Raw genomic sequence first — 17,415 nt, forward strand, 5'->3', positions numbered from 1 at the left:
GAGGCTGTATTTAGTGGGTGTCCTGATGGTTATATAGAGACTGTATTTAGTGAGTGTCCTGATGGTTATATACAGGCTGTATTTAGTGGGTGTCCTGATGGTTATATAGAGACTGTATTTAGTGGGTGTCCTGATGATTATATAGAGACTGTATTTAGTGGGTGTCCTGATGATTATATACAGGCTGTATTTAGTGAGTGTCCTGATGGTTATATAGAGGCTGTATTTAGTGGGTATCCTGATGATTATATAGAGACTGTATTTAGTGAGTGTCCTGATGGTTATATACAGGCTGTATTTAGTGGGTGTCCTGATGATTATATAGAGACTGTATTTAGTGAGTGTCCTGATGGTTATATACAGGCTGTATTTAGTGAGTGTCCTGATGGTTATATACAGGCTGTATTTAGTGGGTGTCCTGATGATTATATAGAGACTGTATTTAGTGAGTGTCCTGATGGTTATATACAGGCTGTATTTAGTGGGTGTCCTGATGATTATATAGAGACTGTATTTAGTGAGTGTCCTGATGGTTATATAGAGACTGTATTTAGTGGGTGTCCTGATGATTATATAGAGACTGTATTTAGTGAGTGTCCTGATGGTTATATACAGGCTGTATTTAGTGAGTGTCCTGATGATTATATACAGGCTGTATTTAGTGAGTGTCCTGATGGTTATATAGAGACTGTATTTAGTGAGTGTCCTGATGGTTATATACAGGCTGTATTTAGTGAGTGTCCTGATGATTATATACAGGCTGTATTTAGTGAGTGTCCTGATGATTATATACAGACTGTATTTAGTGGGTGTCCTGATGGTTATATAGAGGCTGTATTTAGTGGGTGTCCTGATGATTATATAGAGACTGATGGTTATATAGAGGCTGTATTTAGTGAGTGTCCAGTGATGATTATATAGAGACTGTATTTAGTGAGTGTCCTGATGGTTATATAGAGGCTGTATTTAGTGGGTGTCCTGATGTTATATTATATGATGGTTATATAGAGGCTGTATTTAGTGAGTGTCCTATGGTTATATACAGGCTGTATTTAGTGGGTGTCCTGATGGTTATATACAGGCTGTATATATAGTGTATTTAGTGGGTGTCCTGATGATTATATAGAGACTGTCCTGATGGTTATATAGCTGTATTTAGTGGGTGTCCTGATGATTATATAGAGACTGTATTTAGTGAGTGTCCTGATGGTTATATACAGGCTGTATTTAGTGAGTGTCCTGATGATTATATACAGGCTGTATTTAGTGAGTGTCCTGATGGTTATATAGAGACTGTATTTAGTGAGTGTCCTGATGATTATATACAGGCTGTATTTAGTGAGTGTCCTGATGATTATATACAGGCTGTATTTAGTGGGTGTCCTGATGATTATATAGAGACTGTATTTAGTGAGTGTCCTGATGGTTATATAGAGGCTGTATTTAGTGGGTGTCCTGATGATTATATAGAGACTGTATTTAGTGGGTGTCCTGATGGTTATATAGAGACTGTATTTAGTGAGTGTCCTGATGATTACATAGAGGCTGTATTTAGTGAGTGTCCTGATGGTTATATAGAGGCTGTATTTAGTGGGTGTCCTGATGATTATATAGAGACTGTATTTAGTGGGTGTCCTGATGGTTATATAGAGACTGTATTTAGTGGGTGTCCTGATGATTATATACAGGCTGTATTTAGTGAGTGTCCTGATGGTTATATACAGGCTGTATTTAGTGGGTGTCCTGATGATTATATACAGGCTGTATTTAGTGAGTGTCCTGATGGTTATATAGAGACTGTATTTAGTGGGTGTCCTGATGATTATATACAGGCTGTATTTAGTGGGTGTCCTGATGGTTATATAGAGACTGTATTTAGTGAGTGTCCTGATGATTATATAGAGACTGTATTTAGTGAGTGTCCTGATGATTATATACAGGCTGTATTTAGTGAGTGTCCTGATGGTTATATACAGGCTTTATTTAGTGGGTGTCCTGATGATTATATAGAGACTGTATTTAGTGAGTGTCCTGATGGTTATATAGAGACTGTATTTAGTGAGTGTCCTGATGATTATATACAGGCTGTATTTAGTGAGTGTCCTGATGGTTATATAGAGACTGTATTTAGTGAGCGTCCTGATGATTATATACAGGCTGTATTTAGTGAGTGTCCTGATGATTATATACAGGCTGTATTTAGTGGGTGTCCTGATGATTATATAGAGACTGTATTTAGTGAGTGTCCTGATGGTTATATAGAGACTGTATTTAGTGAGTGTCCTGATGATTATATACAGGCTGTATTTAGTGAGTGTCCTGATGGTTATATAGAGACTGTATTTAGTGAGTGTCCTGATGATTATATACAGGCTGTATTTAGTGAGTGTCCTGATGATTATATACAGGCTGTATTTAGTGGGTGTCCTGATGATTATATAGAGACTGTATTTAGTGAGTGTCCTGATGGTTATATAGAGGCTGTATTTAGTGGGTGTCCTGATGATTATATAGAGACTGTATTTAGTGAGTGTCCTGATGGTTATATAGAGGCTGTATTTAGTGGGTGTCCTGATGATTATATAGAGACTGTATTTAGTGAGTGTCCTGATGATTATATACAGGCTGTATTTAGTGAGTGTCCTGATGGTTATATAGAGGCTGTATTTAGTGGGTGTCCTGATGATTATATACAGGCTGTATTTAGTGAGTGTCCTGATGGTTATATACAGGCTGTATTTAGTGAGTGTCCTGATGGTTATATAGAGACTGTATTTAGTGAGTGTCCTGATGGTTATATAGAGGCTGTATTTAGTGGGTGTCCTGATGATTATATAGAGACTGTATTTAGTGGGTGTCCTGATGATTATATAGAGACTGTATTTAGTGAGTGCCCTGATGGTTATATACAGGCTGTATTTAGTGGGTGTCCTGATGATTATATAGAGACTGTATTTAGTGAGTGTCCTGATGATTATATACAGGCTGTATTTAGTGGGTGTCCTGATGATTATATACAGGCTGTATTTAGTGAGTGTCCTGATGGTTATATAGAGGCTGTATTTAGTGGGTGTCCTGATGGTTATATAGAGGCTGTATTTAGTGAGTGTCCTGATGATTATATACAGGCTGTATTTAGTGAGTGTCCTGATGATTATATAGAGACTGTATTTAGTGAGTGTCCTGATGATTATATAGAGACTGTATTTAGTGGGTGTCCTGATGATTATATAGAGACTGTATTTAGTGAGTGTCCTGATGATTATATAGAGGCTGTATTTAGTGAACATGCTTGGGTTACAGGTTGACCTTGATGAGGCCTGTGACCTATATTGTGTTTTGACCTTCATAAAAGAAGTTGTTTCTTCAAGCTCTGTTTTCTACACTACCTGTCACTGAAACTTCAGGATTCGGTATATGTTCACCTGAGAAACACCAGCATATTTCTCAATGTGTATTATGAATTATAAATGAGGTTATTAAAGACATATCTTCTGCTGTGATTGTTATATATGGTGGACGTGAAAAGCATTGATGTGCTTAATTATATAAAACGATTTTCATTCATGAAATATTTCATAATTATTGACTAGGTGATGGTTTACTTCCTTCTTTATAAGCTTGTTATTGGCTGTAACAAAATACCTGTGCTTTGTCCATGACTTGAGCCTGGATAAAGCAGACACCTGTTGCAAGCTGTTTAAGTCATGGTACCCCATGGATGAGCACTTAACACGAGTTTGCCTGTAGGAAATCTTGATCTTGTTATCAAAGTCCCACTTTTGACTTAAGCAATTTTGAGACGAACTTTAACTGTATTCGTCAACCTCTACTAACATTATGTATATAGTGATACTGTTGTCAAGAGTTATTGTGATACTGATGTCAGGATTATTGTGATACTGTTGTCAAGAGTTATTGTGATACTGTTGTCAGTGGTTATTGTGATACTGTTGTCAGGGGTTATTGTGATACTGTTGTCAGGGGTTATAGTGATACTGTTGTCAGGGGTTATAGTGATACTGTTGTCAGGGTTATGGTAATACAGATGTCAGGGGTTATATTCATACTGATATTTGGGGGGTTATTGTGATACTGTTGTCAGTGGTTATTGTGATACTGTTGTCAGTGGTTATTGTGATACTGTTGTCAGTGGTTATTGTGATACTGTTGTCAGGGTTATTGTGATACTGTTGTCAGGGTTATGGTAATACAGATGTCAGGGGTTATATTCATACTGATATTTGGGGGGTTATTGTGATACTGTTGTCAGTGGTTATTGTGATACTGTTGTCAGTGGTTATTGTGATACTGTTGTCAGTGGTTATTGTGATACTGTTGTCAGTGGTTATTGTGATACTGTTGTCAGTGGTTATTGTGATACTGATGTCAGGGTTATTGTGATACTGTTGTCAGTGGTTATTGTGATACAGGTGTTAGGGTTTATTGTTATACTAAGTCAGGGTTTTTTGTGATACTAATGTCAGTGGTTATCGTGATACTGAGGTCAGGGATTGTGGTGATGCTGATATCGGGGATTATTGCGATACTGATGTCAGGGTTATTGCAATACTGAGTTCAGTGGTTATTGTGATACAGGTGTTAGGGTTTATTGTTATACTAAGTCAGGGTTTTTGTGATACTAATGTCAGGGTTATTGTGATACTGTTGTCAGGGTTATTGCGATACTGAGTTCTGGGATGGTGGTGATGCTGATATTGGGGATTATTGTGATACTGATGTCAGGTTATTGCGATACTGAGTTCAGAGGTTAAGACAATGCTAATATAGGGTGCTATTATAAATGTTTTTACATTCTGATACTGATGTAATAAGTTACTGATGATGATTTGCCTGTTACAGTGATGAAGGTGAAGTGGTTTTAACTAAACAGCTACCACACACAATTACCGAGTGGGTTGGCAATACCATTTGTGCCAACACAGAGGTTGGAATTGGTACTTCGCCCTTGGCAACCATCACTGCCTTCCAGCCATTCTTTTTGTCCTTCACTCTGCCCTATTCTGCAGTAAGGGGTGAAACTGTGCCAGTTACTATCACCATCTTCAACTACCTCTCCGAATGTCTTGTTGTAAGTTTAAAATTAAAATGACATAGGACATATTATTCTGACCATTCATACTTTCATTTTCTTCAGTTTGATTGATTTCAAGGATGGTCAGAATTTTATTTAATTTAGAATATTGACCGTGAATGAGAATTACGTGACAAACAATTAGTTCATGGTAAAGCTTGATTACTATGGAGTTGTATAGCCCAATACTTTAAAACAAAATGGCCAACTTAAGGAAAAATAATAACATACAGTATACCCTGATTGATATACCTTACTTGGAACAAGAGGGTTATGTTAACTCCATGTAAAACCCAGTTCCTCTCAGCATGTTGATTGCTAATGTTTCTTTACAGATGTTATTGAGACTAGAGCCATCTGATGGTTTTGAGCTGGTGTCGGATGATCGTGTTGTACAGAGTTGTGTTTGTGGTGGAGAATCAGAAAGCATCAAATACTACATCAAACCTACACAACTCGGAGAGATCGGCATCCTAGCAGCAGTGAGTCGAGCACTCGCAGTGCTGGTTTTAGGTTTATGTGAATAAAGGAAGATTGGGAGTAATATTTACTGAAACAAATTGTTTCCTATTTCCTGTAATTCATGCATGGAAGTGTGCTAACATTGGGGTAACTACATATTGCTTGATGTACTAACCAAGTAAAACATCCCAATGTAACTACACTTTGATGCACACACAGAAAATCAAAAACAATGTTTATATCTAATAACCATATTTTCATGAAATATTTAAAACAAAAATTACGCTATACAAGTTAGAACAGTTGCAAATTAGTTAAACTGACATATTGCACTAGAAGCAGCAGATAGAGCCATTTGGGTGTCATTGACAATGCCATGATAACAAAATAATTACAAGAACAAATGATTAGATTTACATATTATATGCTCCTTGAAGGAAAAGCATATGTTTGTCGCTTTGTCTGTCTGTCCGACCATCCATCTGTCTGTCCATCATAATTTTTGTCCTAAGCATAACTCAAAAACTATAAGAGGTATCAACATAAAACTACATAGGTAGATAGATCTCAACAAGGAGAGGTGCAGTGCACCAGAACCATCACTTGCTTTTGCATAATTTAGGAGTTATTACCCTTTGTTATTTTTCATACTTAAATTTTGTCCAGAGCATTACACTAAAACTGATAGCAATATCAACATGAACTTCATAGGTAGATAAATCTCAGCAAGAAGTGCAGTGCACAAGAATCATCACTCATTGTTTTGCATAATTCAGAAGTTATTGTCTTTTTTCATACTTAAATCTTGTCCAGTGCATTGCTGTTAAACTATAAGAGTTAAAAACATTAATTTTCATAGGTAGATAGATCTCATCAGGGAGAATTGCAGTGCACACAAACCATCACTTTTTTTGCGTAATTAGGAGTTATTGCCCTTGGTTATTTTTCATAGTTAAATTTTGTCCAGAGCATTACACTAAAACTAAAAGGGGTATTGCAATGAAACTTCATAGTAGATAGATCTTAGCGAGAAGGAGGGCAGTATACAAGAATCATCACCCTTTAATTGCCCTTTGTTATTTCTAATAGTTAAATTTTCTCCCATTCGGGGACCATAACCCCTCTCTGACGTGGTATTTACTATTTGGAAATTTTTTAGATAGTAACATTATATCTTGATGTCTCTTTACATTTAAACCATGTATCTCTAAAACTTCAGGAATTAAGTTAACATTTCACATTTACAACTGGTGCAATATATGGTTAGATTATATACATTACATGTTTGATAAATACACCCATTGTGATTGGTTATTATTGACTTAAGACACCCATTGTGATTGGTTAGTATTGACTTAAGACACCTATTGTGATTGGTTAGTATTGACTTAAGACACCAATTATGATTGGTTAGTATCGACTAAAGACTGTGCAATGCAAGTGTTCATATTGTTCTAAAAGTTATCGAGTTTTGTGGTGAAATTTTCTGTACATGCTTGTTAAGATGGAGGCTTTAAATTTCACCCATATTATAAATATAAATTGTACAACTACTACACAATGAATGATAGTGGTTCACTATGATATCATTTGTTATAATCTGCACTGAATTTTTCATTTGGAACACTGAAGTTTTTGATGCACATTCAGAGTTAGATATGGAAAAATTAAAAATATAGACACTGAATATTATTTGACTTAAAATTTGGGGAAATAATGGTTCCAAATCAGTGCTTTTTCTATACATTTGGTTTGGTAAATATAAAGAAAAGTATACATCTATTAAATAAAATGCTTTTATCATCATTGTTCTAAGGACTTATTGTTCTGATAAATATTGGAACTTTTTACATTTCAAGATAAAAATGAAAAGAAAAAAAAGTTAACTCCATAAAACATTAATGAAAAGGTTAAGACATTTTCTTACATTTTGTACAAAAAATGATTGATGTTGTAGGCAGAATCTATTCAAGATGATGGAACATGCGGTAACAATGCTGTCCATGATGAGACCACAGGTGTATCAGATGCTGTCAAAAGGATGCTACTGATAGAAGTGTGTAGAACATTTTGTCAGCTTTTCTAATGTAATGGCTTTGGTAGAGTGAATCAAAGGATTTTCAAGTGATAGTTGAAAAGTAAATCAAGAATTTTTGATTGATGATGTATGTTGGCATATATTTCACTGGGATGGTAAACTGTATAAAAGCCTTGTCATTGTATTTATGTGTATGTGGTCCTGTTTTAAATTGAGGTTGATGAGGTGCATATTAATGAAATGTTTAAAATATATATTTTTCAGCTAACATAGGCTAGAAATATTACATTTCTTTCTTTCAGGCTGAGGGTGTTGAGAAGGAATATACATTCAGTTCTTACATGTGTTCTGAGGGTATGTATTGCATTTTATTGAATACTGAAACCTGCATGTTATGATATGTTTTTAAGATATAAAAAATATCATAGTAAACAGTATATCATGATAACCAAAAGGTATTTCAATTTGGAGATAATCAAACTTAGTCAACCATTATAATCCATCTTAGTAAAGTTAGTTATGTGTTGTAACATCATAAATAATTACCTATATCAGTGCTGATTTGTGTATATTTAATCATTGTAAGCAGTCACCTCAGACCGAGATCATTTTTACTTTCACTTTTAGTTGTTTCTAAAGACTGAGTTAAACTGGACGTAAAATAGGTTACTGTACTGCAATTTTCAGAAAGATTCACATGTAGTCTTGGTCACCTTTTTATTGATTATCTTGATTTGTCGTTTTGCTGAGAAAAAGAATGGATCTGGCTACAATTACTGTGAACACGATTTTGTAATGTGGAAAGACACATTGATTATTACATCCTATAAGTTTTGCTATGTAAGCAGATTTTTCTGATTAAAATCAAGTAACTTTCCAATTTGATTGGTTCAAATCTTTGAACTAGTTCCTTTGTAAGTGAGCTCAGATGAATGGAAAATCATATATTTTGAATAAAATCAATATGGTACCTTTTTGTAAATACTACAATGATATGAACATTGACCTATTTCTGGCGCTTTGCTGTTATGTCTAGAACATGAGAGGTCAAGCTGGATTTATGGCAGAATACTGGATATTGTATGGTTATGAAAAACAAAATGCTTGACAAGTAGGAGTGTATTTTTATTCTATAAAAGTCTTTAAATATTTATAATATAAAAATAAAGACTGTCCCAAAATTGTGCTAGCTAGTTAACACTTATCAATTTTCTTTCTTAAACTAATTGATTGGGCTGAATAAAGTGTCTTATTTAAGCAGTCAGTAATGACTGAAGGATTTTTCAGGTATGTCTGAAATCCAAGATGGTCGCCATGGCCACCATCTTCAAAAACATATTTTAAACTTCTTCTGCAGTTCCACTGGTGTCATTGAGCTAAAACTTAGTGGGAATGTTAAGGAAAGGTAGCCAACAAAGTTGTTATTTTTCGAACTTGTCAAAACTTTGATACGGCAGCCAGGGAGGCTGATTGCACAATCATGGTTTTCCACAACAACACCTATTTCAAACTTCTCAAGTTCACCAGTTGGATTGAGCTCCAACTTTACAGTCAAAAAAATAGGTAACGCTTGTTACAGTTACCTACTCCTCACCAAAACAACCATCTGCATCATGGAAAACAGCTTCTTAGTAAAATTTCATTCAAAGTAGAAAATAACCCTTCTCCCTGCTAAAAGTTTTTGTAGTCAGATGACCGTTAAGGACTGTGAGCCTCTCTTGTTAAAGGATGTTGCAAGATGTTAATTTTTAGTAATGGTTCAGACATTTTTCTGTGACAATAACCTAGGTCAGATAAGCATCTATACTTTGACAAAATACTGCCAAAAAGAAGCAAGTGATCTGTACATTGTGTGTTTGCCTGCAGGTGTTTCTCAAATAGCTACAATAGACCTCATCCTTCCCCCAGAAGGGTTAGTGGAAGACTCTGCAAGGGGCAAAGTTAGCGTCATAGGTGAGTATAAATTTGTATAAACAAGGAATTTTAGTGCTCATTTAGTATCAGGGATTTTCACATGTAACCATTGAAGTGCTAAATATTGAATTGCTAAAATTTCCATGATGCTTGAAACAGATCAACAAAAATTGGAAACTGGAAACAAAATTTATTAACACCAATAATTAGTACAATAGTCAGTAACACATTGTCAAATGGCTTGGACAGTCTGTTGTTTTTATAACACTTCAAAATATTCCTGTCGTCTCAAACAACTTACTCAGGAGTTCTTTGTTTTGTATGATGGTGTCGTGCACTCTCACAAGTCACACAGCGTGAAGAGGCTTCAGAGCTGAGAGTCTTAAGTCAATGTTAGTTAAGTCCGTGTCACCCAAGGAAATGAAAAACAATGCATACTACTATTTGTGATTTGTAATAATTCATTCAGCATCTACATTGACACATACCCCAAAAAAAACGTGAACCATACCTTAACTGTTCAGCTATTATAACTGCCGATAAATTTCAGCTGCAAAAAAGGTATCCAGAAAACTAAAATTAACTGCGCCAAATTAGATTGTTTTACAGCAATGCAAATTCAGGATCACAGGTAAATGTATACCAAATATTGAGAGGAAATGTCAATGTTGTATATGTGTGTGTATCATCAGTGTTGAGAGGAAATGTCAATGTTGTATATGTGTGTGTATCATCAGTGTTGAGATGTCAATGTTGTATATGTGTGTATCATCAGTGTTGAGAGGAAATGTCAATGTTGTATATGTGTGTATCATCAGTGTTGAGATGTCAATAATGTATATGTGTGTGTATCATCAGTGTTGAGATGTCAATAATGTATATGTGTGTGTATCATCAGTGTTGAGATGTCAATGTTGTATATGTGTGTGTATCATCAGTGTTGAGATTTCAATGTTGTATATGTGTGTTTATCATCAGTGTTGAGATGTCAATGTTGTATATGTGTGTGTATCATCAGTGTTGAGATGTCAATGTTGTATATGTGTGTGTATCATCAGTCTTGAGATGTCAATGTTGTGTATATGTGTGTATCATCAGTGTTTAGAGGAAATGTCAATGTTGTATATATGTGTGTATCATCTGTGTTGAGAGGAAATGTCAATGTTGTATATGTGTGTGTATAATCTAGTATTGATGTTTCAGGTGACATCATGGGTCCAGCATTATCAAACCTACAAGGGTTGCTGAGAATGCCGTATGGTTGTGGAGAGCAGAACATGGCTTCATGGTCACCTAATATTGTGGTTCTTCAGTACCTCACCAACACAAACCAGCTCACTAGCAAGATTGAGACAGAAGCTCTGAACTACATGAGGATTGGTCAGTTGATACTTTCAGTCTCTAAATCTCAAAAAACTTGAAAAAGTATAAATTGTCCACACAGTAATACATTCTGATATATGGGAGGGTTCTGGAAAAGTCACGTATCCACACACATTTAGACCTGCAAGATTTTCTAGAATAACAGTAAACTAAATTCTTCTTAGCTGTACTTTTGTCCTGTTCTTATCAATATATTTTCAAAGGGAGAAATTTTGAAGTCCTTCTCTTCCTGTAGGAATGATTGTATTTAGTCCAAATTTATTCTGAAGCATTGTTGGGTGGAGGGGAATCAATTTTGCATAAATGGTAGGTCTTAATGCCCTGGGGCAGGACCCAATAAGGGTAATAGAGCAAATTTTTTTGAAATCCTACTTCTCCTGTCGGAATTATTTGATTTTTCCAAAATTTCATCATAGCCATTTTTGGGTGAGAGGAAATCAATTTTGTATATACAGTGAGTCTCTGCCTCTGGGGTGGGAGGGGTGAGGCCCAATAGGGGAAATAGAGCAAATTCCTTAAAATCCTACTTCTCCAGTAAGAATGATTAGATATCTCCTAAACTTGATCAGAAGTATTCTTTGGTGAAGGGGAATCAATTTTGTGTAAAGTGTTGGTCTACGCCCCCTAGCTTGGAGGGGCTGGGCCCAAAAGGAGAAATACAGTAAATTCTTTAAAATCCTACTCCTCCTGTAGGAGTCCGTGGATATTTCCCATTTGGTCAGAAGTATTCTTGGGTGAAAGGGAACAAAGTTTGTCAAGGATTAGCTCACAGTTTCCAGGGGCCAAAGGGGTAGCGCCCAAAAGGGGAAATTTTGCATCTTGGGTAGAGGTGAATAAGTTCTGTATAAAAGGTGCATTTCAGCCCCCAACCCCCTTGGGCCTCCTGTTATCTCCAGCGAAACACGTTTGCGGAAAATATTAATTTGAGTTTTGTCCGTCCGTCTATGCATCCATCCATCTGAGGGCTTTTCTGGGCTATAAATTCAAAACGGTTCAACTCAACTTTACAAAACCTGCTGTATATAGAGTTAGTGCCCTTGTTGTGTCTTTAGCTATTGACAACATTTTATTTTTTGTGTTACCATGGAAACATAGCCAAAAAAAACCACAAAATTAGTGTTTACATCCCTTTCTGGGCTACAATTTCTGAACCACTCTACTCAACTACATGAAACTTTCTGTATATTTAGGTTAGTGCCCTAGTTGTGCCTTTTGCTATTGACGACATTTCATTTCAATTTTTGTTATCATTATTTCTTGAGTAGATGGATCTCTCTCAAATTTCAGATGTACCAGTAGGTACCCTGTGGTCCTTAGTTTTGCCCGTTCAATCTTGGTACTGATCAGAAAAACAAAATGGCCAACAGGCAGTCATGTTGGATTTTGACTTTGACAGATTGTTATCGCTATTTCTTGAGAAATATTGCATAGATCTTTCTTACATTTCATATATAGGTTCCTCTTGGTCCCTAGTTGTGGCTGTATGAGTTTGTGACTGATCATAAAAAAAACATGGCCAACAGGGAGTCATTATGGATTATGCCTAGTAAAGATTGTTATCCCTTCAGGTTTTAAAGCAACTGTCTGATAGTGCAGTAAATTATATAATATATTGCTCTACACAAGTAAGTTCCTTTCATTTCAATCTTTTTAACCTAAAGTTTTTCCATATGTACTTACTGTATTTATTTCAATATGAATTTGGTTATTTTTTAATTGTAAATTCACTATTGCAGGGTATCAGAGACAACTGAAGTATCGCCATAACGATGGTTCTTATAGTGCCTTTGGAAACTCCAACGCTGATGGTAGTATGTGGTTGACTGCTTTTGTAGTCAAGTGCTTTGGGCAGTCTTTGCCTTTCATTGACATTGACAATAAGGACCTCATCAAAAGTCTCAACTGGTTCAGAAAGAGGCAGCTGGAGAACGGCTGTTTCCCTAAAATAGGCTATACGCATAGCTACTACCTGAAGGGTGGAATAAGCGAAAACAGCAACGAGGCTGCTATGACTGCCTTTGTTCTTATTGCAATGTTGGAAGCAGGTGTCAATAAGATGGTAAGTAGCTAACTGTCATTTAGGTAAGTAGCTAACTGTCATTTAGGTAAGTAGCTAACTGTCATTTGGGTAAGTAGCTAACTGTCATTTAGGTAAGTAGCTTACTGTCATTTAGGTAAGTAGCTAACTGTCATTTAGGTAAGTAGCTTACTGTCATTTGGGTAAGTAGCTAACTGTCATTTAGGTAAGTAGCTTACTGTCATTTGGGTAAGTAGCTAACTGTCATTTGGGTAAGTAGCTAACTGTCATTTGGGTAAGTAGCTTACTGTCATTTGGGTAAGTAGCTAACTGTCATTTAGGTAAGTAGCTAACTGTCATTTAGGTAAGTAGCTAACTGTCATTTAGGTAAGTAGCTTACTGTCATTTAGGTAAGTAGCTAAATGCCATTTAGGTAAGTAGCTAACTGTCATTTAGGTAAGTAGCTTACTGTCATTTAGGTAAGTAGCTTACTGTCATTTAGGTAAGTAGCTTACTGTCATTTAGGTAAGTAGCTTACTGTCATTTAGGTAAGTAGCTAACTGTCATTTAGGTAAGTAGCTAACTGTCATTTGGGTAAGTAGCTTACTGTCATTTGGGTAAGTAGCTAACTGTCATTTAGGTAAGTAGCTTACTGTCATTTAGGTAAGTAGCTTACTGTCATTTAGGTAAGTAGCTTACTGTCATTTAGGTAAGTAGCTAACTGTCATTTAGGTAAGTAGCTAACTGTCATTTGGGTAAGTAGCTTACTGTCATTTGGGTAAGTAGCTTACTGTCATTTAGGTAAGTAGCTTACTGTCATTTAGGTAAGTAGCTAACTGTCATTTAGGTAAGTAGCTAACTGTCATTTGGGTAAGTAGCTTACTGTCATTTAGGTAAGTAGCTAACTGTCATTTAGGTAAGTAGCTTACTGTCATTTAGGTAAGTAGCTTACTGTCATTTAGGTAAGTAGCTAAGTGTCATTTAGGTAAGTAGCTAACTGTAATTTAGGTAAGTAGCTTACTGTCATTTAGGTAAGTAGCTACCTGTCATTTATATGAGAGTGTCAATGTTATTCCCTTATTTCCTTGTTGGAAACAGGTGTAAATAGGATAGTATGAAACTTAGGATCCTTTTGACAATTTGTTAAGTTCAGGGATTTTCTCCAAAACAAAAACGATCATTTGTGCCCAAAGCAATGTTGCAGTAAAAGCTCAACAGACCTCATTTTTTTGTTGAATATGTTTATGAAGGTAAGCATCAACAACTGTTCTGTCTGAATTTCAGGATAATGCTGTTGTTAATGCTGTAAGGTGCTTAGACGTTCAAGACAACAATGACACATACACATTGTCATTAATGGCCTATGCCTACACACTATATGATGTTAACTGGCCAAAGAGGTTAATGGTGATGGCTGAACTTGAGGAAAGGGCCATGTATAAAGGTAACCATCTCCAAAAATATGGCTTAATATCTTCTTATTAAGAACAACAGTTCCATAAAAGTTAGCACTGTGAAAGCAACACTGGTACCATTTATGTCTAGAGGTGAGAATGATAACAAGACTGCCTACACAATGTTTAGGAACTAGACTGCCTACACAATGTTTAGGAACTAGACTGCCTACACAATGTTTAGGAACTAGACTGCCTACACAATGTTTAGGAACTAGACTGCCTACACAATGTTTAGGAACTAGACTGCCTACACAATGTTTAGGAACTAGACTGCCTACACAATGTTTAGGAACTAGACTGCCTATTCAATGTTTAGGAACAAGACTGCCTATTCAATGTTTAGGAACAAGACTGATGTTTAGGAACAAGACTGCCTATTCATATTTAGGAACAAGACTGTCTATTCAAAACAATCTATATGAAACTTGACTATAACTTAGACTTTGTTACACTACTAGTACAGGTAAGAATTTTCTTTACCAGAGGATGGTATACAGAAGTATTGGACTCGTAATGATGAAGAGGAGCCAACTCCAGAGCCCTATTCTTGGCAATGGTACCAAGCACCATCAGCAGAGATTGAGATCACCTCCTACATTCTACTGTCTGTCATCATAGGGGAACAGGAAAACGCTGTCGTTAATGCACAGCCCATTGTCATGTGGCTGACAAAACAGAGAAATGAACTTGGAGGCTTCTCTTCTACCCAGGTGAGTTACCTACTGTTAACAGTTAGCTCATTTGCCTGATATCATTCTAGGTATCCATTGAAATTTGTTCAGGGACACTTGATAGATCCCAAGGCCCTGATTATGTATACATGTTATGTGAACAATAAATTAAGTAATTTGTCTACAGGCCAGATTATGTATACATGTTTTGTGTTACAGGACAATGTAATTGAACTGCAGGCCCTGATTATGTATACATGTTTTGTGTTACAGGACAATGTAATTGAACTGCAAGCCCTGATTATGTATACATGTTTTGTGTTACAGGACAATGTAATTGAACTGCAGGCCCTGATTTTGTATACATGTTTTGTGTTACAAGACAATGTAATTGAACTGCAGACCCTGATTATGAATTAGTATTGTATATTAAAAGACAAGTAATGAGTATACAGGCCCTAATTATGTATACATACTGTCTGTTACAGGATACTGTAATAGGTCTGCAGGCCCTGTCTGTGTATGCAACGCTAGTGTACCGGGGAGGGATGAGATTAGGTGTGACTTTTAGAGGGATTGAAAATGAGGAGAGATCATTCAGTATCACAGAAGACAACAATCTTGTCCACCAATCATCACAGTTAGAGGTTGTTCCTGATGGGATGGAGGTAGAGGTCACTGGTGTTGGCTGTGCTCTTGTGCAGGTAAGGCCATGAAATCAGAAAAAACCTAGTGCTGAAATGAACCAGGTGAAACAGATCACACCGTTTAAGTGATCAGGCATGTTTATAATGCTTAAATTCTTTGTTTTACGAGGCAATTCAAAATTATGATAATCAGACATGTTATCATTATACCCTCACAACAAATGTGGGAAAAGGGGGTGGGGTTGCATTATGGAATCTGGAATCACCTTGTCTGTCTGTCTGTCTGTCTGTCTGTCTGTCTTCCACAGTTAACAACAGATCTTTTTTCACAAATGTCTGGGAATATTTAGTACAAGATGGAGATGTACTTTGTTTTAGAGACTTAATTACAACCTATAGTAGGATGCATTACATATTTCAGAAAATGTTACTATGCCAACACAATCCTGGACTCTTGATTGGTCCAAATTTAGATATTATCTAATTTTGTCTAAATTTTTTTATGGGTATGTAAGGGGATGCCAAATATCACTACTTATTTTATTGTCCTGACAAGTATCCTGAGACACATTATGGTCTCTTTTTGGTTGAGATTTAGATATTGTCTGATTTTTACTGGATTTTGTATATTGAGGTATTAGGGCATGCTGAAAATCAGTTTTCAGCTGCTTTTTTCATTGAACACGAATAAATGCATTCTGCTGCAAGACAAAGGGAAGTGACTGCAAGAGGCAAATACTTATATATTTGAATACATGATTTGCAATATTTTGCAGTCTATCAGATCAAATTTGATCATTGTTTATTGATGCTCAGGCTAATATGAAGTACAATATACATGAAGCCCCAGCCGGCCCTGCCTTCAATGTACGGATCAATGCATTCCGCTCCAAGACCATGAGGAATGACTGCAAAAGGCGAACCCTCAACATATGTGCCTCGTAAGTACTTTCAGAACCCTCAACATACATACATCGTTAGCACTACCTGAAACCCTCAGTCCATATGTGCATCATAAGCTCTTCCTAGAACCATCACATTGCTCCCCAAACCCTCAATATAAGTCTGTGTCATAGTACTCCCCAAACCCTCAATATAAGTCTGTCATAGTACTCCCCAAACCCTCAATATAAGTCTGTCATAGTACTCCCCAAACCCTCAATGTAAGTCTGTCATAGTACTCCCCAAACCCTCAATATAAGTCTGTGTCATAGTACTCCCCAAACCCTCAATATAAGTCTGTGTCATAGTACTCCCCAAACCCTCAATATAAGTCTGTGTCATAGTACTCCCCAAACCCTCAATATAAGTCTGAGTCATAGTACTCCCCAAACCCTCAATATGTCATAGTACTCCCCAAACCCTCAATATAAGTCTGTCATAGTACTCCCCAAACCCTCAATATAAGTCTGTCATAGTACTCCCCAAACCCTCAATATAAGTCTGTGTCATAGTACTCCCCAAACCCTCAATATAAGTCTGTGTCATAGTACTCCCCAAACCCTCAATATAAGTCTGTGTCATAGTACTCCCCAAACCCTCAATGTAAGTCTGTGTCATAGTACTCCCCAAACCCTCAATGTAAGTCTGTGTCATAGTACTCCCCAAACCCTCAATATAAGTCTGTGTCATAGTACTCCCCAAACCCTCAATATAAGTCTGTCATAGTACTCCCCAAACCCTCAATATAAGTCTGTCATAGTACTCCCCAAACCCTCAATATAAGTCTGT

The 17,415-nt window shown here is 36.4% G+C and overlaps 1 protein-coding gene across 1 annotated transcript in view; it reads left to right on the forward strand.

Moving 5' to 3' along the window:
• LOC132554037 (alpha-2-macroglobulin-like) overlaps positions 1-17,415 on the forward strand; it is a 59,438-nt gene that overhangs the window by 30,513 nt on the left and 11,510 nt on the right. The window contains exons 21-31 of the mRNA XM_060218337.1: positions 4,864-5,092; positions 5,431-5,577; positions 7,515-7,613; positions 7,898-7,949; positions 9,462-9,548; positions 10,713-10,889; positions 12,629-12,951; positions 14,194-14,353; positions 14,850-15,076; positions 15,526-15,741; positions 16,501-16,625. Coding sequence (XP_060074320.1) covers positions 4,864-5,092; positions 5,431-5,577; positions 7,515-7,613; positions 7,898-7,949; positions 9,462-9,548; positions 10,713-10,889; positions 12,629-12,951; positions 14,194-14,353; positions 14,850-15,076; positions 15,526-15,741; positions 16,501-16,625 — 1,842 coding nt within the window. The remainder of the gene's footprint in view (positions 1-4,863; positions 5,093-5,430; positions 5,578-7,514; positions 7,614-7,897; positions 7,950-9,461; positions 9,549-10,712; positions 10,890-12,628; positions 12,952-14,193; positions 14,354-14,849; positions 15,077-15,525; positions 15,742-16,500; positions 16,626-17,415) is intronic.

The sequence above is a fragment of the Ylistrum balloti genome, unplaced genomic scaffold (genome assembly GCF_031769215.1).
Source record: "Ylistrum balloti isolate Yb309-2 unplaced genomic scaffold, AGI_CSIRO_Ybal_v1 Utg369640, whole genome shotgun sequence".
NCBI classification, from domain to species: domain Eukaryota; kingdom Metazoa; phylum Mollusca; class Bivalvia; order Pectinida; family Pectinidae; genus Ylistrum; species Ylistrum balloti.